The following is a 24,013-nucleotide window of genomic DNA, read 5'->3' as shown; positions in this document are numbered from 1 at the left end:
TTTCCTTGATGACCGACAAGGGAATACAACTTTGAAGATGTTTACAGCTGCCACGTTTTGCAGATAAGAAATTTATGAATCTTTAAAGCTATCACCATTGCTGAAATTCTTGCAAGCTCTTAATGTCTTTCAAGTGCCATAAAGCTATGAAAAATTATTCGAAATGAACAAATCACGAACATATATCAATCAGGTTTTGCCTCCATTAAGCAGTTCATTTAAAAGATATTTTCTATAGATAATTGAATGTGCTCTCTTAACCTTACAACAGCGCGAGAGCTGTGCTTAATTACTTCTTAGTGTAAGTTATTATTATTACTGATGTATCTAAGCTGACAAAACCAATTCAATATAACATAGAATGACACCACAATGTAAATTGTAATTACACCAAACCTTTGTGTGGTACCTCTTACAGATGTGAGGTCAAACCGAGCACGTGCAGGAAACATTGCAGGTTTTTTGGAGAGATTTTTTTTTTAAATTCCAAATGCTGATGGTCGCGTTAATCTTACAATTCTGACGAATCGACGAATGGAATTCAATGTATACTACTTCTTAAAGCTGACTACATATAAGGGGAAGACCATATGCAGTCCACCTCACAAAGGATGCAGAAATTATCACTGTAGCTAGCAAGATATCTGAACCGACCCAACCTGTGTAATGTTAATTTTACTGATAAAATTACAAATTTGACAAATTTCATTTAATGAATGTTCACAGCCACAAGAGTTTTATGTTGTTTTTATCTTAACAGTAGTTGTGTAAAACTTTTCAATTTGAGGGCTGTGTGTAGGACTGTATGATTTTCTTTTTCATAGATTGGGACTGGAGAATCTTTTCACATGTTGTTAGGCAGGCTTATAGTTTTCGATTTTGTACACATTTATAGGATGTGGGCCGAATATTATTGATCATGTCTTGGACAAGATTATTAAATTCCTTTTTTTACTAGGCCAACAAATTTAATCCCAAATGTTCCTCCCCCTTTATCCCCAGAAAATCAAATGGCCGTCCCTTAACGATGTGTGGTAGAAAATATTTCAAGAGTATCATTATGTCACATTTGAACCTTTTTTCACACATAATTCCGCCCTTTTTGATTGAATTCCAAGAGAATAGCTCATATGTGTGAAATTGTTTGCAATAGTCTTCACGTGTCTTTGCATAATTGTTGGAACATTATCATGAATAAACACATTTCGTTTTATTTCAAGATTAACTCTGTTTATATATGAAAAAAAAGCATTTAAAGGACAATGTGTCTACATTTATAATTTATTCTAAGCTATTGTTATAAAAATACAAATTATGAACTACATAAAAATACAGTTAATACCGGTATTTATATTTATAATGGATCTAAACTATTAAAGTTGACATGATTTGAGGTAAATGCAACAGAGTACATTCATACACAAGTTGGTGGTATCCAAATGACAAGCAATCAAAAGCTCTTTACAAAACACAAATGAAAATGGACATTCCAACACTTCGAACTACTCATTCTCATTAAACATCCAATAGCCTGGGATCCTCGCTCACTACTCGACAGTACTGACACGAAGAGGACGTTTGGCCAGGATGCCAGGTTAAACATTCAATCACGTCGGAACTTTGGTTACACTCATTCTCAATTTGCATAATTAACTTAAGAAATTTAAAATATGTATTGAACTCTATTAAACCATCATTTGACAAATGTTTGATATTCGGTAAAGAAATAGTCATTTCAAAAGTGTTTATTCCACAGAAATGACTGCAATCATATAAATGTCTTCTGTCTTTCCGTCTTCCACACATGATAGATTTTGCCAGTATACATAGGAATAAATAATGAAAAACAACGTCAACTATATATACAAAATCTACAGTTTATAGTTGATATACATAGTTTTCCTTGATAAAATAAACAAGGCACAGACGTGACAGTTTGCTTTCATCTATATCCAACAAATAGAGACATGCACCAATGAAAGAGAAACATATGCATATTTTTCTCAAGTTTTCTTGGATAAAGTAAACAAGGCAACGTTTGCTTTCATCTTAATCCACCAAATATATACACGCGCCAATGAAAAGAGAAGCATATACATATTTTTCTCAACTCAAAGTTAATCATATAAATCGTCACTTTTCCTGTATACTGATATAAACAAAATTTCAAAGAAATGTTTTCAATATCATACAATTAAGAAATTGTCAATAAAATAGTTCTTGCATTGATAGTATGTGTAAAATGTTTTATATCCAAAAGTTTAATTTGCCCGTTTTCCTCCAGTAAAATGTTTAGTAAAGAAATGTCATAATGCTGCCTCTAGGCATTATAAAATTGTCATATGCCATTTATGTATTTTGTTTGCATTCATTATTGCTAAGCTAAGACGCCTTTTCTTTCTGATAAGCATTGTACCAGATTTTAGAGAGACAGATAGCTGAATGGAAACGGAAGAAAATTACAGTAGGTACGCAATGATGAGTAATGATATTCCAAGCTAATTTTCCATAAAATTCATCATGGAACCATAATACTTTTGTCTTCTTCACTTCAAACATGCTAACACACCAAAGCGCCAGATTACATATTAATAAAAATGTCACCACAGCGCGTCCAGGTTTTGCTGCGCACTGGTCATCATTCTTAGAGCAGCGACATAATCCATCAAGTATGAAAACTGTCTGAACAGTTATCTGACACACCGATAGTATTATTGTTACCAGGTTGATAATAACAACAGAATCGAACGACTGAGTAATCGAACACACCGAAATCAACGTGAAGAAAAGGTAAATGAACGACCCGGATAGTGCAACCAACAGAAGCACTGAATCAACAGAGAAGAACATGTTCTGTAGAAATTTCAGTTTGGCCAGACGGACATATCCCCAGATAATTCCAATACTTGTTATCACCATGAGAACAATTTCCGTAGTGAAAAGGATTTTAATGGCCGTACTGGTGTCCTTTATTCTACTTTCAAAAACAAAGAAAGTGGCAATCGCAATAAGGGTGACAACCGCAATTAGCATACCGAGAAATAATCCTTTGTTTGCTTTCTCGCAATCGATTGACGTTGCACCAGCAGGAACGGAGCTAGTCAAGGATGTATGACTCGGCCATCTTTGTTTGACTCGTTTTCCAATATACTGATACAAACGATAAATTATCCCAGCAGCAATTATACTGTAAATAATTGTACAAGGAAATAAGTATGGAGATGCTGATCTTGCTAGTGTGACTTCCTCGTAGCAGCTCTTTACAAGACCTACAACAAGAACGTTAAAATGTATTTTATGTTACGTTAAAATATTCAACCATGCATTCATAGAAAACAAAACAAGTTACTGGTGTAGAGTTGTCTCATTGGCAATCATACCAGTGGCGGATCCAGAAATTTCCATAAGTGTGGGCCCACTGACTGCATAAGAGGGGGCCCCGCTCCGGTCATGCTTCAGTGATTCTATATATATATATATAATCAACCAATTTTTTCCCAGAAAAGGGGGGACCCGGGCCCCCTGCCCCCTCTAAATCCGCCTCTGCATACCACATCTTCTTATTTTTATATTGGTCATTTAGATTTATCGTTGAGAGGTAGGGCCAATTTGTCCTCTTATGTGTTTCACTCACAGCCTGACACAGGGCTGACATCTTAAAATGTCAAATCCCACTATCATTTAGCGGTTTTGGATTATCTTGTAGCGTTTATAATATTGATTTCTGGCAAAACTATTCTGAGAACTTCATAGTACACACATTTAGCTGTGATACTGTGAATGTAAGTTAATATTGAAAGATTTTGTGAGAGAAATGAACTCAGAGGAAATTTGTCCAACCTCTTTCCTGACTATAGATCAAAACAAATGTAATTCCATTCTGACGTCATTTAGTCTCTGGTGGAATTCAAATATTTTTATTCTTATTTTACAAAATTGATATGTTTGAATCCGACTTCATATCATACTAGCCCCCCCCCCCGTATAGTATTATACAAATCCTTGGTGAAAATATGCAAGAGATAGTATGATTGTTTTGTGATTGCTAAATATAATTTAACCGAATAATCACATGAGACTTGTGACAAATACCTGATGTTATATTCAGAGCAGCAAATGAATCAAATCGATAATCTTCGGCAGTTTCCGTAATGATAGTTACAATAACAACACATATATTGGTTGCCATTAAGTGCATCATTCCAAACCGTACAATTGGTTTACTCTTGTCAATAACAAGCTGAAAATAAATAAATAAGAAATTCGGGTTTATTTCATTTGAGAATATAGAGGTTGTTGATTTACAGTTACCGATTCTTTCGTTAAAAGACTGCTAAAAAATTGAAGGTAAGTTAACTTTATAGAACACAATCCGAAAATATTTGTATTCTACGATTCAAAGCACAAACAAAAGATATGAAAAAACAAACTTATAAACTCAGTACCAGAGGATCTGTCACTCATTGCTAGAGACCATACAGTGATAAATCATACATATTTGCAATTAGTGTATGGCTTAAATTGTTTCTGTCTTTCTCTCAAAGATACTTGTTAAGTATCGTCTGTATTATGGAGAATGTTATTTAAAATTGTAATCAACCGTAGTAATATTAAGCAATGTTAGGCAAAGCTTTCGTATCATTTTTTATCATAAATCTGAATATTGATCTCGTGAATTCGAATGCATGTATTGTTTTACTCATAATTAAGCCAGATGTTTTATATGTTCCATGATTTGGATGTAACTCTAGAATACTAACTGAAAAATAATCTGATCAGATTGATGGTTGTTCGATCGGTGTTTATGAATATGGATATACATTTAACTCATTCGACCCCAAGAGATTTCTGGAAAATCAGGCATTTTCGAAAATTAGCAAACTAATTCAAATTATATGCAAATTAGTAGACTCTTGATGCTGTAACTGATGCTGATCTATTAAACCTTGTATTGATGGCATGGATGGGGGATGGGGTGGGAAGTGGTATATTTTCTGGTGGGTTTCAACCCACCCCTACTGAAAAAAGGTCATTTTCAGTCTATTTTTTAATTTTAATACGACCTTGAGAGGTGAACATTGACTAAACTGTTTCTTTGTCATTCAAGTAGTACCTTACAGTTACAGCAGTCTATCCATACTGAATGGAAGTAAATGTGACTTGAGAATCTTGCTGGGGAATTATTATTGGCTAGCCAAGTATGCCTAAATGTCCGTTTTTACCGATTTCTGACAAAACGCTGACCTAGATTTTACAGACCACATTTTTATTGGCCATATTATACCTCCTTGTGTTCCTGTTCCATCTATGCATGTAATTATGATAATAGTTGATACCTACAGCCCACACCTGTTACGTAGTGCGCCATAAAAAGACTCCCACCCCACCTGATTTTGGCTACTTTACACGTTTTTCCTATTTTGAAGTCTAAAAAGGCCATTAAAGCTGCCATATTTTCATAATCACACATCTGAGAAGAGTTTATGCACCATGAATTGCATGGTTAAAGTCCATGCTGTAAAGGCAGTTGAGCTGGGACAGTTCTGAAAAAGTATGGAGGGTTATACAGGCCATCAAAGAATGGTGGTCGCCATCACGACTACAGGCGGGATTGGGGCGAAGGGGTTAAAAGATGTCTTTTAATTGATTGTTTCGTTTGATCTATTACCATTGAAGCAACACATATCTTATATATTGGATAAATGTCGATTGTCCAAATAAAATGAAAAATATAAATATGCATATGATAAATCAGCAAAAACAAGGCCGCAATTTTGAAAGATTGAAACTTGTTCCTGTTGTGTTTGCAGTTTAACGTACATTGTACCAAATAATGGCTCTTATCAAACCTTCTCCCTTAAAATGTTAACTATTTAAAAGATGATTTGATACTTTTGTAATCCTCATTTATGGATATTTTGATGGTCGTCATTGTTTTTCTGTGCTTCTGATTTCTTTATTTTGGTTTAAATCATTGAAAAATAACACAATATGGCTTATCTAATAGTTCTACTAAACGGACCGTTCGAGACCTTCATGGGTAGCAAGCACCTAACCCCCGTAGTAGTATAGCAATAAACAGTCACGAGTTTCCATTAAAATTTGTACCTTGTGGTTCTTGAACAAGAAAAATGTCTGAACGAAGGTGAATAATAGGTGGAGTGCATACACCAAGATAAATATTTGGCTCTCGCATGTTTCTGTCATCTGTGTTTCAAAATATGTGGCAATGTTAAGACCATCCAGAGTTACACTCCCGAAGGCAAAAGCTGAAATATAAATGACAACTGCATGAGAAAATTTGTTCCTTATATTTACCACTGAAGATACTTAATAGACAGAAAAAATACAAAATATCTTTGGAAAATTTCAAATAAAATCTACAAAATATCTATGGAAAATTTAAAATAATCTATGAAATGTAATGTTGTAATCTTTACTTAGGACCAACTGACAATGTAAGCATCTTCACAAAAATGTAGACATAAATAATTAGCGATCTGAATATTACTTCATTATATCTTTATGTATACCTAAAGCACCAAGGCGAAGATAGAAATTTATTCCTTCGCCGACATGAGCAACGCCTCCAACTGGTGGCATTTCGAAATGACTGTGATAACTTCCCACAGATAATTGGTCCCCATTTCTTTCAACATCTTCTGTAAGAGATGATTTTTCTTCGTGGTTATTTTCTGTAATTCTTCCGGGATACGGCGAAGCTGTTGGCGACTTTTGTACACTGGCACTGCCATCTTGTTTTACTGTTACCCGGATGTTCGGTTCGAAGTAGTTTGTTTTCACTTTAACTCCACTCAACAGAAATAGTTGAAAATATATAACTATTCCAAGGGACAAAACATACAAGTATACTAGGAAGGCCTGAATAAGAAAATCAAAAAGAATTTAAACAAACATGGCAACAACATAGAATAGAAGATCTTAATCTCAAACCATATCAATTTAACATCTCCAAAGTTCGTTCCGAGCCGGTAGTGCAAAAAGTAAAGGAAATGTAGAAATAAATTACTAAAGAAAGGTAAATATAATTAAAAGTATCTTGACACGTTGTCTGTAGATTTAACCAAATAGAATCTTAATTAGTTTGTATTGATCATTGTTTTATTACTATACAAGCATATTATTCCCTTGTGTAGGACAGAGTATAAACGAATTTACAAACAGTAGTAAGCTGCTTAAACCATACCTCAAGGTAATATTTATGAACCCTTTCCTCTGCCGTTAACGATGAAGCTATAGAAAACACAAGTCCTAGCACAATAATGATTAAGGCGTACACTCCACATACAAGCTTGATAAGTGCAGATCTAAAAATAAAAGAGTTTAAAAATTATCACATCTTAAAAGTACACTTAAAAATAAAACTACCACTATTTTGCATTAATGAAGCCTAAGACATGCTCTGTGAAAGAACAAGGACAAAAATAACATAAAATACTATACATGCTAGACTTGCTAAAATTCCCTTTCTTTTATTTCTTTCTTACTAATTTATATGTTTACTGAAAACTGCCATGATACTGAATGCCCCAGTTTCTCTGCAGGTGTCAATATAATGGCAATCTAGCAGTAAATTGTTAGAGGTAAAATTGAAAAATAAATAAATAAATAAATAAATTAGGAAGGGACATGTAGCAAGTCTATATACATGCATGTCTCTGGTTATACATTGTACTTTGCTATTTTGCAGCTTGCAACACATTTGTTCAAAACTAAGTGTACAGTTCAATATATAAACTTTCAATTACCTTTAAGGTAAAATCATATCATATTCTAATTTTAATGTTTGCTGTGAATAAAAAAAGTACAGTTTGTATCCTGGCTTTAACGACATTTTCATCAAAAGCTATAAACATGTTTAAAGAAGGTTTGTAGAAAAAATCTCCACTTAAATATGAACTAATCTACACTTTTATAAGCATTAATACGCAGTAGCAAAATTACTTGACCTTAAAGTGTATAAAACGAATCCATATAAATAAAGGTCAAATTCGGGAACAGTTTCACTTAACTTTTATTATTGAAGCAATTGGAGAACTACTTATATTTCTGACTTGGTACAGGTACTGTTCAAATGAATGGAAATGATTGAACGTTTACGGCACCACATCTCAAATGTGTATGACAGTGTAGCTAGCAACTGAAATAGGGCATGACTATGCACTAGATTATATCCCCACAGCCGAGCAGACGCTCTACAGAAGAGGTTGTTGCTGTTATTGCTTTTATACGCCCCCGCATGTATTTAATGTAAAGTAAAAAAACTCACCAAAAATATGAGGCTTGAGATTCAGTAAGCCAAGCCAGATACACATTTCGTCTACGAAAGACTCGTTAGTGGCGCTCTAATAAAAACAGCTAGATGACCAAATGCATTATAAAGCTGATGAGGGTTGAAACCAACAATTCCAAAATTAGACCCATGACTAGCAGCGCTAGGGATCGTTTGGCCTTGATGTAAGGTGTGATACCGTTAAGGTCGTTCAATAGATTCCAACTACCGTCAAGATAAAGAATAACAAATTTTATTTAAAAAAAAATTTCTTTGATATACTGATTATTTCCTTATTTTGTCAGATCAACAAGACGGGTGCAACATGTGGAGCAGGATCTGCTTACCCTTCCAGATCACCGGAGATCACACCGGTTTTTGGTGGGGTTCGTGTTGCTCAGTCTTCTATGCGGTTTGTCTTTCTGTCGTTTTTCTTTTTTTGCGATGGTGTGGTCAGTTTGTCTTCGACTTATATACGTTTGAATATCACTTGGTATATTCCGCCTCTTTTTTGTTGCATGAACATCTATATGCTTCATACCCAATCTTTTTAAAGTATACTACTACACTTTTAATTGAAGTTCTGTCATAATGTTGTCGTTTGTTTATTAAAATTTGTTATTAGTATGTCAACTTATTTATATAATTCTGAGACTTACTTTGCAATTGCTTTCCAGTGTTTATTCACGTCCATTTCTACGAATGTTACTTGAATATAAAGTAATGAAAACCAATAAAGTTGCACGTGTAATTAATTTTCACCTACTTTGCGATGCTTTTAGAAGATGTTTCACATCCCACAATAGTTAAATACTTAACCGCAAAACAACTTTACAAAGAAAATCATCTACAAATCTCTAGAGAGAAAACAGGAATACTCTATAAAATCATTTACCGTACCTACATCAAAAATCCATCAAAAAAAATTATTGCCTCATTGTGGGGGTCAAAACGGGATATCAAGCATGCATGGCACGCCGGCACGGTACCCTTAATTGGAGTCGCGTCAACTTTTGCATGCTATCTCAACACAAATCATCAGAAAAACGACCTCCACTGGTTTGTAGAATTATCATTTTTGATAATTACTCTTGTGGGAAAAGGAATTCAAGAGCGAACCTCCAAATGAAAGCCAATTATGACACTGGAAAAACAACGCCATCATCAATCGAAAAAGAATTATAAAGATGACTTATTACATCATGTCGACGAGACTACCTATTACTTGCAATAGACAATTAACACATTCTTTTTCAAAAATCATTAACAGTATATAATGGAATGTTCTTGTTCTCAAAATTGATAATAAATGTTTCTTAACATCATCTTAGAAAAATATAAAAATTCATGTCTGTTTCTGTTCATTTAATTGTTTACCATGGCTTCTGTCTATATAATAATGGTTCAGATTACTTTAATCTCTTAACAACATAAAAAAACCAAAGAACTGATGAAATGTTTTAGTTATATTAAGTTAGTCAAACAAAACGAACAAAGAAACGATAAAAATACGAAAGGAGTAGGTTCGATAAGGCCCTTAAATGGCCTCTAATTCTAGCTGAAATTTGAAATTTGGATTTATTGACCAATGTCACAAGGATCATAGGTAATATAGTGACTAGATTGGAAAAACGTCTTTTTGTTGAAAATTTATGTTTTTGCGTTCTATTCATGACGTCAAAAATAGCACTCATTTTGATTTTCCGCGAAAATTCGATGAAAACGGATAAATCTACATTGATTTTTTGGAGAGGAAACATACAGCGCATGCGTCGACAACAAAGAAATTTTAGCCTGATGTTTGTTATGAAATTTTACATATCTGACTTGAATATTTTGTTTGTCGACGCCTGCGCTCTATGTTTCCTAGGTCTTAATTTGGTTGAAATCCGGACGATTTTGTCTAATATCGCAAAAATCTCTATTTTTAACCTATTTGGGATGTTAAAATCAATGCTTGAAAATAAAACTTTGGCAAAAATAGTTTTATTTAACTTTCTCACAGGTCTTTTAGCAAACTTAAAACACGTTTAATCCTGAAACATTGAACTTAATAATCGGGGCCAAATTTGGCCCTTACCGAACTTACTCATTTGAGGTCCACACCAAATAGAAAAACATAAACCTACCTGATGTAACCTTTTTATCGACAGTATCAAATTTATTCTTCCTCAAAATAAGAAATTGCGAATTAACCTTTCATATGACCAAATAGGAAAATCTAACATTCAAATTTGGATAAAAAGTCAATTTTCTGAAAGCTTTCAAAATTGCAGTTTGAGATATCTTTAGGCAATTATATGAACCAAAACATACATACACGAAGCTGTAATACTATGATTTTTAGTATAATATTAATTGAAAGACATTTTGCTAATGACCCTGTTGTGAAATAAATTTATGCTAAAATCTTAAAACAAATGCTGTTTTAACTCAGTTTTAAGCATAGATAATTCGGTAATAACCAGTCATAATGCTGTTAGAACGTCACTGTGCGCACACGAAGACTGTAAAAGCTAGGAAATATTCAATAACATTCATTTGCTGTGAAAATAATAAGAGGTCAACATGAACAGTACATATATGTAAAGGAGTTTTCCGAGTTTGGTTTACCAGTCCGGGAATCTGTACGCTTTTTTCAGCAAGATGATAGTGCAATATAATCGTAGCTTTACTTAGTGGCATTACAGATTTTATGCAATCTGTGATCTCTGACAACTGGAGAAACATGATGTGCTGCTTGGCAGATCATATATTTCATCTGTATGGAAAATTTAAAGGCGAATTATCTGAGCATAGGCTTAATTTTGGACACTAAAATATTTGCATCAAACAAATGTAGCATGTACATATATACATATATATGTAAAATGTATTTTTTTTGTGTGTGCTTTAATTGTAGTCTGTATTTATATGTTGTTCATTTCTTGTAATTAGTATACTTGTGTTTGAAAATGTAAATCTTCAGTATAATGGAGGAAATAAACAGAATCAATCAATCAATCAGCTTTTCAACGTTAGTATTAAGTTTTGGATTTTTAAATATTTTGACTTCGATCATCACTAAAGATATATTAATTGTCGAAATGCGCATCTTGGTCATTAAAATTGGTACCATTAACCTTATCACAAAGTAAATTGATCAAATTTATTATAATGCACATTGTGCTCTTTATGGCTGGTTTTGACGTCCCCTTTTTAGTTAAAGTTTGAGTTTTTTTCTTTTCAACATTTACTATTTTCCAAAATATTTCGAGCATCACTGGCGAGACATTATTTTATATAAACTCTCTCAAATTGGTTTCGGTATCTTGTAAAAGAGGGACGAAAGATACCAGAGGGACAGTCAAACTCATAGATCGAATTGTAACTTTGTACTATAAAGCTGATCGAACGTTGTACGGGGGTCAGATTGACATCTGAAGTTATCTCTCAATTCTCTGGACAGATAATAAACAACAAGTATACTGTTAACATGGAATTCCTGGCATTTTTCTTTGAATAAATACGACAGTATCGAACCAGTATGTTTCAATCAAAGATAAGTTAAATATCAACAAACTTAGACATTCCAGATTTATTATAAACAAATGAGAGAGCTAACGATACTACCACTGTAGTGTTGTATATTAAAAGCGGAGCCAACTGCCGTCATAAAGTACCATCCAAACTGGTCATTATTCCGTGGCATTCCTAATTAATATAATACCAACTGACTTCGTTTTAACCACAAAGAAAATGCGTGTGTAGGATTTCCCTGCCCTTTCTTTTCCACTTTTTAGGATTTTGGGTCAAATACCGTCAAGTCCAGTTTTTCTGTATTTATAATTCAAGTACCCCGTAAACTGATATTCACTGCAAACCAACCATTTTAGTAACTAATTTTACTCGAAACAGGCGTATATTTTTTTCTTGGCTCAAATAAATTTTGCTCTTAAGATTTCTCCTATTTACACAAATGATAAATGTTAAAAGGCTTCATTTTGGTGCACATTTTTATTCATTGGGCTTGAATTGATATTTTATTTTAGCAAGGGACAGACTAACGGAATGCTTCGAAATTCATGGTTAAAAGACTTAAGATAAGAAACTTGACACAATGCATTGAATTAACGCTTTTAAAAATTGAATTTTACTAATTACATATACCATGTAAACCGCATTATTACAAAGTTCTTCTTCATGCACATTCCATTCTTTCCTATGGTTCATTATAAATGTTATTGGGCATATAAAAATCGCTGTTGTACTAAAAGCACATGTTCCTGGAATGTAAACATTCCTATATCGTATATGTATGTATTACAGACCACGGCAAAATACCCGCACATTATGTTTTAGAAAACTCACACAAACGTTCCATGGTCACTAGCAAACTTAAATATTTTGTAGAGGTTTATGTTCATGGATAACCGTCATTTCCATTTTCCATATTTTCCTATTAAAATAGGGGACTTTTTAAAGGGGCACTTCCCAGTTTGTATATCATAGAAATTAGTAGAGGTATTAAAAATAGGATGTATTTGCAGTAATTCCGTTTTTACTGTAAAAACAATGCAGATTACATAAAATTGAAACGTTCAGATTGTTACATTATGTTATTGACACAAAGCGTCTACAACCTACGGTATCTGATAAACAACACATAACACCTGTAAACACACATGTCGGTATCATGGTCTAACAATTTCACAAGTTAAAAGAAGCTGAAACAATTAGGCCAGAACAAATTAGAGACAACGTTATCAGCCTTCTGCATCCACCTTTCTATAAATGTAAGCTGTCAATGATTTCTTTATACGACAATATGAAAACAAGAAGATGTGGTATGATTGCCAGTGAGACAACTTTCACCATAGACAAAATGATATAGAAGAACAATAGGCCATCCGTAACAGATTAAAAACAACAATAAGTAAAACCAATACTACAAAGTCAGCGTATGGTAACTATGCTCCGCTCACCTAGGATCTAACAAAGCCTTCGGTGCATGGAACCCAGTTTTTTCCAATTATTATCGTCAAATGCACCGTGAGAAAATTTGGATACATTGATAATGTTATAAAATGTCATAGAAAGATGTTAATGCTTTAGAGAATTTGCAGTACAAAAGCCAGAAAGTATGTCTTTCTTTTACAATGATTCATAATAGATCAGTCAAAAATAACCAAAGGAGACGGTTCTGCAGCGTGTTGCGTGTATTATCTATATGATAATTGTTCTTTATATATGTACAATACCAATCTACATTGTTAATTGCGAGTTAATTGGATATCATCAGCACCATCAGATACTTTAATTATGTAAACACATATGTAAACATACGAGTAAATATACGTCTGTACTGGTTATATTATTATTAAGATTATTACGTATGCCATTAACAATATTGTTTTTATTAATTGGTTTTGCCATTATAAATATTGTGAAGAATTATAAGGTTTAGCTTTCATGCGACAGTTACCTGGTTACATTCTAAAGTATTCTATACAATTTTAAAAAAATCAAGCTCACTTTTCTACAATAAAAATTTTAGTTTTTGTGATTGATATCGTCATCGACGTTTTAATCTGTTAGCTATTGAACAATAGAAAGTTTTGAAAAAGAAAATAACAGTTAATAAATTTTACATACTGATGCGCTTTCCCGGATTTACACTCACCAAGAACGCTCGAACCTAAATTTTTGAGGGATGCATAAGTACGAAGAAACGTTAGGAGCTAACTATACTGGTAACCATTTTGTTCATGCATACCTGTATACTGAAGGTAATCTCTTCTTTTTCTCTTTCTTCTTTTTAGGGGTGGATGCTTCTACAGGTAGTGTTTCCTCTTCTGTAAGTACATTTTGGACATCGTCTCCCTCTTCTTCCATTTTATTTAAAAACACGTGATCCGGACTTCCGTTTCCTGCTGTAAGAGCTTCAGAATCTTCTTGCTTTGGTTCATTTACAATGTAAACCCCTGAACGACGCATCTCTCGCCGGAATTACAATTATCGCTTCTAATGGCCAGCTATTGAAACAAAATACAAAACCCGTAAATCTCACAATTCTTTCTGATAATTAATGAAAGACAGATGAAAGGACATGGATTTACGATGGTTTTACTTCTTTCCATATGTTCTAAGATCCGTCAAGAAAAAATCTTTTGGCGTGAAACATCTGTTCTAAATATCCTTAAGAAATATATGCAGTTTAACCATCACCAGCAATTAATAGATTTTAAATATCAAGTTTTTATCAGGTTGTTTTCACAGAGATCTGTTTTAGGACTTTGCGGATTACCACAACTGTCGGTAATGATGTACTGATCGACTAATAGATACCTTCAAGGATGCTGATTATCAAGATGTGTATTCCTTATGAATCTGATAGATAGCAATTTTCACACGTGACTTATTACTTTACAGTAATAAGCTTTAAGTTACACGGTTAGCTTAAAATAAAAGGCTTAATATTCATAAATCTTTGATAAATTTATCTTAATTCTAACATTTGTCTAAATTACTATTATTTTATAATTTCACTGATTTTTCTGCTATCTTAGACGTTTTTTATTTTAAAATAAATAGCTATCATTTCATTAAAATCTGGCACAAAATCAACTGTTTACAAGATTTCCGTTCAGACGAAGATATACATAGATAGTATATAACCACTGTTTTATTTTTTACAAGTTTGAAGCACATTTGAATTATTCAAATATTGGCGAACGATCAACAGATTGAAGAGAACGGTGGATTTTTATACTCGAAGGAAAGAAATTGCACTTAAACACTTTGTTGTTCTACATTTGTAACAATGATTTCTTCAATGCATGCCAAACCTAATGAATACAACAAACTTTGAAATAATCCACTAAAAATTTTGTACTTGCGCATATTTTCTCTTCATCTGATTTTTAAAGTTATTTGGTAAAATTCCAAAACAAAGGCACTTACCTCCCCGATCGCAATTTGTGATAAAAGATAGATCATTAACATTATTGAATTGAAGTAATACCCTACACAGAGTTGCTGATTAAACATAATTATACACACTGACCATAGCAATAGTGTAAAAAACCGTCATGGTCAAGTTGTTTCCATTATCTTGGTGCGTGTGTAAATTAATGTTATACTTTCATTTGCATGTATAAATACTTATAATGAAAAAGATCGATAGCGGTACATTTGTAACTATATATATATAAAAAAATAAATTAAGTCCAATCACAAATGTGCACCAATACATATTTTTTCAACTAGCAATATAAGATTTTTTTTAAACGTTACTTACCGCCATTCTTAAATTATTTATTATTGATATCAGTATACCTGAAAGGATAAAGGTTTTACATTTAGTATAATTCTTTACTTACTGCTAAACAGCTATTCTTGTTTATTCTACATTGGCTAGAGGTATAGGGGAGGGTTGAGATCTCACAAAACACGTTTAACCCCGCCGCATTTTACGCCTGTCCCAAGTCAGGAGCCTCTGGCCTTTGTTAGTCTTGTATGATTTTTAATTTTAGTTCATTTATATGTTTTGGAGTTTAGTATGACGTCCATTATCACTGAACTAGTACACATTTTTGTTAAGGGGCCAGCTGAAGCACGTCTTCGGGTGCGGGATTTTCTCGCTGTGTTGAAGACCCATTGGTGGCCTTCGGCTGTATTCTGCTCTTTGGTCGGGTTGTTGTCTCTTTGACACATTCCCTTTTTCCATTCTCAATTTTATTGCTGTTAAACTATTGTCCTTTTAATGGCGAGAATCGGTAGATACTGTGCATGACCATTGGCTATTTTCAAAGTGTCTTAATATTCTCCATTGATAGGATTAAGTAAATTTTTGACATTGGACTGATGACTATTCCCTTCAAAAGCGGAAGTTTGAGTGGTTGTTGTTTGCTTAACGTCCAGTGACAAATATTTCATGCATGTTCAGGACGAGAACAAATTATAATAAATACAATAGTTAGGTCCTGCAATGAAGGCCGTTATGGATGTAGGTTAGGGAAATTTGGACTGCCACTGGAAAATGATGGTATATTGGATAGAGCCAGAAACTTGATCTTGCAACAGACCACCTACGGACCTCTCAAAGAGTCGTTGCAAGGGTTCTTAACGTGGAGAGAGCTTATCACTCTCTTTACACGAGGCATCGGATTTAATATCCCAAATCTGACGGACGCGACTGCGTACTTGTACATCCAGCATAGCCAAACGGACGCCTCACTTTGCATGGCAAGGGTTTTACTGCCGGTCGAAAGAAGACCAAGTGACCATATTTCTATTCCCCATTCAGCCGGGGTGGGGGGGGGGGGGGGGGGGGCTCCATATTTTTTTGGTATCTATAAGGTGTTTCAACAATCTGGACCATAGAAATTAGTACTTTTCAAAAACGGGATCCGGTAATATAATGATATTGTTAACGTTTTCGTAGATTTTGCCTGGGAACAGGTGAACATGCTCGGATGCGATGGTTAACACATAACAGATCTTAACAGCCAATCATTTTTTCTGCTCGTTTCCTCTCACCCTAATCAACCATTCGTAGTTTTGTCATATAGCGAAGATGATAATCTTCTTCAAAATTTTCATTCCTAATGATATTTTTAAAAGAAGATATTCAAAGCGATTAACCAGCAGGTGCTCCTTAAGTTTCCTAGTGACCCGCAACACCTGATGAATAAACCTTTTTTACGTGTATTTTTTCAAAAGAGTGTAAAGCTTTTGATAATCTTGCCACATCTCACACGCTGTTTGCACCATTTGAACCGATTTATTTTTACAACCAGCTAACAGCAATTTTCTATCTCCAGATAAAACAACATGGCGCCAAAACAGCTTCAAAAATTAAAATATTGATGCAAGATGCTACAGTTACAGTTTGATACTAATAAACAATAGATTAACTTTTTGCAATATCGGTTGCATTGTGTCAGAACCATCGTTTTACACGGTTCATGATAATAATTAGATAGACATTTAAGTTAACAACATATGGTTTTATGATCAATTAAGGAGGTATATCGCGAATTTACTATAGGGTGGGTTACATGTATTTCCCGCCTTTGCATCCCATCTGTTATGAGATATAAACTTCACATCTTCAACCTTTATTCAGGTTTACAACTTAATGATAATTTTCAATCTATTAGACATTAAATAGATGTAAACACAATCATCATCTTTGCATTTTCTAGTATTATATCATGTACGTTGACCGCGTGTTAATTCTTTGCAATTAAGCAGTATTAGGCCTGATAAAGACTTCAAACATAAACAAAAACAACAGCAATTGTGATGGTAATGGACTATACAATGAGGAAACACCCTTTGCATGTCATTTTTGTTTTTTTTTGGCAAAAAATGTTACAAGTTTGAAAAGATGTGTAAAAGGTAAAACAGAATTAAATGTATTCAAATATTTTAACACTAACAATATTATAAACTTACCCTAGGATGTGCTAAGTCTTCACTAAATATCCTATCTGTTTGTAAATTTAATGGTTTTCTACAACTTGATAAAACAGAAGAAGCTTTGTTTACTGGTGAGGTATCAGATTGGTTCTTTAAAGCTATTAACTCTGTCTGTGATGATGAATCGGATCCTGACGACTAAGAGCCAGATTTCTATTAAGATGATAGCACTTTAAACACTCTTGTAATTTATCCCAAATGATGAAAATAGTAATAAAATGGTATATAACTTAATCTGGATGGCACGTGCACGCTTTTTATAATTTTACAAACTTTTGTTTGTTTTGAAATTCTTTGAAGAAAAGAAAAGAATAGATACAAAAAAATATCATTATTGATTTAAAAATTGCTGTAAACTAAACACAGAATGAAGTCGACAATGAATTTTAAAGCATAATACATTTCAAAGATATTTCAGATAAAATATTTACCCTTTATTTCAGATTAACTTTTGTTTCATTAATGTTCCTGCGAGTATACCGAGTTCCAAATGAATTTGATTTCGCTCGCCGCACTCGCTGTACTTAAAAAAATAAATAAAAAAAAATGTTTGGTTACTTTATAAAGAGTTCACTAAGAGAATACAACCCAATATACCAATTCTGACTCCATATAATAGAAAATTGCTACGCTTAGTCCGAATTTTTCCACCGTATTTTAGCACCGAAGAAAGAGTTGTTTTATTTTCTCAATTTCCCCGGCTAAAATTGTTAATAAAAATCATTTTTTTGCCTAGATAGCTTAGTTTACCATATAGAAGAGCCAACTAGCTATTGAGGTACACACATTGCAATAAATAATTGCATTTAAAATCGAAAGTATATGACAAACGTTTGAGTAGTTATTTATAAATTGTGAAATTATATATGCATTTTCATTTCAAAACAACAGATTTTGAAGAAGGTCAATATAAGTCGTACCGTAACCTCAGGGAGTTTTCAAAAGCCCCCGTCGGACCGCTGCATACAATCGAGCACTTCAGTTTACTCGACTGTGAACATCAACATAATTGTATCCCAACTCTTGAAATGGGGGCTATATTGCAATCAACTATATCATAATTGAGGGCCTGGATGGGAGTCCTTCGTCTCTTAAATCTTTAATTTTTCATATTCTTTATCTCTATTCTTTATTCATTTTGCCCATTATTCTCTATTCTTTATATTGTAGCACCACATTATTCTCTATTCTTTATTTTTTAGCCTATTTTTTCTTTATTATTTTTTTTTGCCCTTATGATTATGCACTTTTTGCCCATAATATACTATTCCGTTAACCCAATCCAGACCCTCATAATTGATCAAAACTTTAACTAAATCTCATTGCAAAAATAGAGAAACTGAGGAAGTTGAATTCCACCTCCCGATCTCTAATAAAAAGAGACATTTCGCACATATCCTGAAAGGGAATACCAACTATATGCATACATGTCCAAGAAGTACTAAGATGTCGATATTGACATAATCGAATTGTTATCGATGATGAATTGATACACCTTTAAGATAAACATGCAAATATCCATTTCGGCGATGACTGCATGATGGCGCGCATGAAATAATCAATGTCGATATAGCCGATAATGACAATATTTACGAAATATCTGTTTCACAGATGACGACGGATATGTTCCAATCGTCGTTACCATTTTTTTTTAAAATTTATTAGTATTTGCATGAAGCTGTATGATTTTTATATGAAAGTCGGTTAAAGAGCTCACCAGAGCCATTGTTTTCTCTGTTATTATGTACATATATGCCGACTTTAAATAAAACGCACCTACTTACTTACTTACTAACCACAATCCCGCCCTCCTTTTCCCCGAATGTGACTTACCGAATTAGACTTATCACCGGGTTTGTACTTACATGAGCAACACGAAGGGTGCAACATGTGGAGCAGGATCTGCCTTCCCTGAGGTCACCCGTGGTTTTTGGTGGGGTTCGTGTTGTTCAGTTTAAGTTTTCTATGTTTAGTTTTGTATACTGTTGTCAGTCTTTTGGTCTTGTGTTTAGGCCACATTTTGATATCTATGTCTTTTTGATTTTTGGTATCCTATGGTTGCTGTCTCATTCATGCATACCGAACCTACCTTTTTGATACAGAAGAATCAACCTACTATCTTTAACAAAATATTGTAATGAATTACATGATTGATGATAGTAGTTTGCTAAACGCTCGGTGGCAAATATTTTATGCATTTCAGGAAGCGGACAAATAAACACTAAAACCATTACATACGCTAGCAAAGTGTGTCGATTGGATTGAAGGATTGACATACCGACTACCACTTGGTATGTTAGACAGCGATAGACATTTTTCAACAGGCCCCCTACAGAACCCTTAATGTTCTTTTGTAAAGGTCTTTAAGATTGCAGAGACCACAACACTTTTCCTACACGAGGCATCGGACTTAACATTCCCTTTCTGACCGGGTGTGACTGTGTATATATACATCCTGTACAGCAAAACGGGCACTCCGTTCTTAGTAAACTTTTAGGGTTAAGATTCGAATCTTGTAGTAAAGTCACTTAATATATATATAGATTAATTTTGTATTCTTAACTGGTAACACTGGTAATAGGTTAAAGCGAGTTAACTCTTTTCTCACAGATGGTTTCTTATAGGAATTAATACATTTTTTTCTAGAGGTTTTTGATGTATAAACTGAATAAATGTCCAAAGGACATTTTTGTAAATTTGTAAGTCAGCGGTCAAGTTAACACACCAATAACCTCTAGAAAAAAAAGTGTTTTGGCAACATTGGTCATCGAGTTGTAAACGAAAGGGGGAATTTCATACGGACCAAAGACCATTCACATTAAAGTATTTGTATAGATATGCAAACCATATAAGAATTATATAAACAACAAGTGCACAAAGATGCTATTCGGTCGATTCGCCAATGAACTTTGGCAAAGTCATATCGATAATGTGCAACTGTATAGTCAGATCTCATATAGTATATGAAGGAGAGTGTTCCTGACCACGACATTTTATTCTAAAGTTTATGGAAATAAACTGATCACTCGGCTTTTCCCAACAGTTATCCCGTCGTAACTTCTTTTTTTTTGTAAAAACAGGTAGACCCATCTCTGTTCTCAAATAATTCTGTTAACTAACTTAATCGCAAACAGTAGCATAGAGCATATTTGTATCATGTCATTCATATCGATTCTGAGAACGACTATTTATATAGTATCTATATTACCCAGGCCGCCAGTGTACTAATAAGGTATATTTGCAGTCGGTGAATTTTATATAGAGCGAGAGCGAAGAGAAATATACCGAGAAATGAGAGAATTAGTCCGATTTGTGGAACTGGTTTTGTGATTCTTATCACTTTATATGTGAATATAAAAGTAGTTATAAAAAGAAGATGTGGTATGATTGCCAATGAGACAACTCTCCACAATAAACCAAATGACACTGAAATTAACAACTATAGGTCACTGTGCGGTCTTCAACAATGAGCAAAGCCCATACCGCATAATCAGCTATAAAAGGCCCCGAAATGACAAAATGTAAAACAATTCAAAGGAGAAAACTAACGGCCTTATTTATGTACGAAATAATGACTTTGGACAGGCACATACAAAATGTGGCGGGGTTAAACTAGTTTGAAGGCGCCAACCCTTGTATAGTTTAAAGTTGAAGTTCACTGATAACTCTATAGTATACCATATATCTAAACGTGATAAAGGTGTGCTTAAATTTTGTAATGATTTTTTTTTATATAAAGGACGGTTATCATTGAATTTTTATCCAAACGATAGACAAGTATACTTGAATAACTTTTGCGTAAATATATAAGTGTTTACAGTCCCATATCTTTCGAACATTAGACCAGACAATTTTCAGAATCAAACGTTAATCTATTTTTTTTTCAATCCCAACAACAGTAATTTGATCCAAGCATCCTAGCGTTAGTATGTGACATGTGAAAAATCATCTCTATATATAAAATCGAACTGTTCAAGTCCCATAACTCTAGAATAAAAAAAATCGGAAAATTGGTATCTTAATTACTTTTACCAATTCAAACAAGTGTGCAAAGTTTCAACTAAATCTATTCAAGCATACATACCTAGGTTTCAACACGTGAAAAATAAATAGTCTCTTGAACGGTGTAAGTCGCGTTACTTTGAAACAACAAACCAGAAAAAAAATCAAAGGGAGTTTCCGTTTGTCAATCCCAACAACAGCGTGAAGTTTCGTGTATTAAAATCACTAAAAGTATACTCTACAAAGTGTGCGATATGTGAAAAATTGCCTTTAATCGTACAATTAAATTCCCGTTACACTGGAACTACCAATAAAACAAAATTCAAAATCGTAAAGGAAGGCGCTTTCTTTTATCAATTCAAACAACAATGTAGTCTTAATAAAATGATCGATTCAAACTCCTAATTAGTGTTTGATATAGTTAAAGTCGCGTTACTCTGAGATGACATACCGAATAAAAATCAAAATTGAAAGGGAGCTTTCATGTAATGTTGTTTTAAAATTTTATGAGAATTGTTTCAAACAAATTTAGTGTTTGTACGAAGTATTGACATACGGACGGGCTGACTAATGCATACCATAATACGGTCCTTACGGGCGTATACAAATGTTATATCTAATGTATTGATTTAAAATAATGTAAATTATGCTCTTGTTGAGCAGTCTTCTGCGACTGAGTTTTTCCTAATAAACTAAACTGTAAAAGACACAAAACAATTAAAAGAAGTAGTTAATTCGTTAATATTAACCACATCCGTGTAAGTCTTCATTGCACAGATGAAAAGACTGACAATAAGTTAATAGGTGATAGGTCAACTGCTTTACCTATATATCTATTGCAGTGAGTACACGAGTTCCTTCCTAATATGGATCTCTAGCATATATAGAAGCCACAGATTTATTATAATTAGACAATTAATCAGTAAGGTAAGTTCTGTAAAGTTAGTTCGAAAAAGGAATGAATGTTAGATAGGAACATTAATTTGCATTATAAAAGGCCTTCTGATCCTAAAGGTTTTAAAATACTTAAATAGAAAGAGTGTCACATATTCCCAGCCAAGGACATTGAATATAACCAGTTCTTTCTGACATGTCATATTTGGAATATTGCATACAGTCAAAAGACACCCATACCATTACGAGTCCAACTCTCGGGTATGAGAAGTTCATGTTATCAAATGTCTATATACCGTTTGTGTTTGTATTCCATGAAATATAACATTAACATTAAAACACAAGGGGATATACAATTTATTTTATCAATGGAATAACCAACAATTAAGTTCATTATTACTTGAACCTATACTTATGAACAATACATGTAAATTGTTTAAAAAAATCCTTCCTCAATCCAATGAATTCAACCGTAACGAACACCGACCACATGGAAAAGTTTTAATTATTTTTTATTTTTAAATAACGCAGTTAAAAACATATGCACTTAAAACGTTTTCAGTTCATTGGCCGATTAACTTACATTTACTTAATCAGAGTCCAAAGGACCTAATGTTTTCTATACTCGACAAAATCGTTGGAAAACAGTTATTTGTTAAACGAGGTTTTACTTCTATTAATTGCTCTTACTAGACTGAGTACCAGCATGTCCTACCAAACAGTAGGTAACATACCGAACAATTATATACTCCGGAGTCAAAAGTCGGTAATATGAAAATAGTCTATTGAGAAAATAATTTCAGAAAAAGCTTGTCGGCAATGGGACAATCATTTTGTACTTTGCATTCATCACCAATCCAAACAACAGTATGATGTTTGTAGTAATTTGATCCACACGCCTATCCTAAAGCTAGTACGTGACAGTACGTGACAGTACGTGACAGGTGAAAATTCACCTTTAAATATGACGGTTAAAGTCACATAACTCTGGAACATAAATCGGAAAATTTTCAAAATCACGTTTTACCAATTCCATTAATATTTCAATATTTCAAGTACATATATCCAAGAACCACCCAAGTTAGTTTACAACATGTCAACGTTGACTAAAATCTGACAGCCCTACCAGAAAAAGAAAAATCAAACTCAAAAGGGAATTCCTAATCACTCACAATAACATCGTCAAGTTTAAAATTTTATGTGAATTGTTATCTGCAAATTTGGTGTATGTATGAAGTGTTGAGTTGAAATACGGACTTATTTATGGACGGACCGACTGACTACGGTATACCATAATGGGTCCCTTGCGGGAGTATAAAAATGTAATGTCTAATAAATATCTTGAATTATGATATTGTA

At 33.5% G+C, this 24,013-nt stretch overlaps 1 protein-coding gene across 2 annotated transcripts; it reads right to left on the bottom strand.

Annotated features, from left to right (window-relative positions):
• Positions 1 to 1,267: 1,267 nt before the first annotated feature.
• LOC127715079 (proton channel OtopLc-like) lies at positions 1,268 to 17,939 on the bottom strand. 2 transcript variants are annotated; one of them, XM_052221108.1, is made up of 8 exons: positions 17,735 to 17,939; positions 15,573 to 15,610; positions 14,049 to 14,307; positions 7,208 to 7,328; positions 6,534 to 6,882; positions 6,109 to 6,269; positions 4,093 to 4,240; positions 1,268 to 3,269 (listed from the first exon to the last, which is right to left on the bottom strand). In XM_052221108.1, exons 3-8 carry the CDS (start codon positions 14,267 to 14,269, stop codon positions 2,383 to 2,385), a joined length of 1,887 nt encoding a protein of 628 aa, XP_052077068.1. In that variant the 5' UTR covers positions 14,270 to 14,307; positions 15,573 to 15,610; positions 17,735 to 17,939; the 3' UTR covers positions 1,268 to 2,382. The 2 variants fall into 2 exon arrangements, with proteins under 2 accessions (XP_052077068.1, XP_052077069.1); XM_052221109.1 differs by lacking the exons at positions 14,049 to 14,307; positions 15,573 to 15,610; positions 17,735 to 17,939 and adding an exon at positions 8,953 to 9,204.
• Between the last annotated feature and the right edge of the window lie 6,074 nt (positions 17,940 to 24,013).

This window comes from Mytilus californianus, unplaced genomic scaffold, assembly GCF_021869535.1.
Source record: "Mytilus californianus isolate M0D057914Y unplaced genomic scaffold, xbMytCali1.0.p SCAF_9, whole genome shotgun sequence".
NCBI lineage: Eukaryota > Metazoa > Mollusca > Bivalvia > Mytilida > Mytilidae > Mytilus > Mytilus californianus.
The sequence above is the reverse complement of the archived record's forward strand: the minus strand, read 5'-3'. Positions and strand labels throughout refer to the sequence as shown.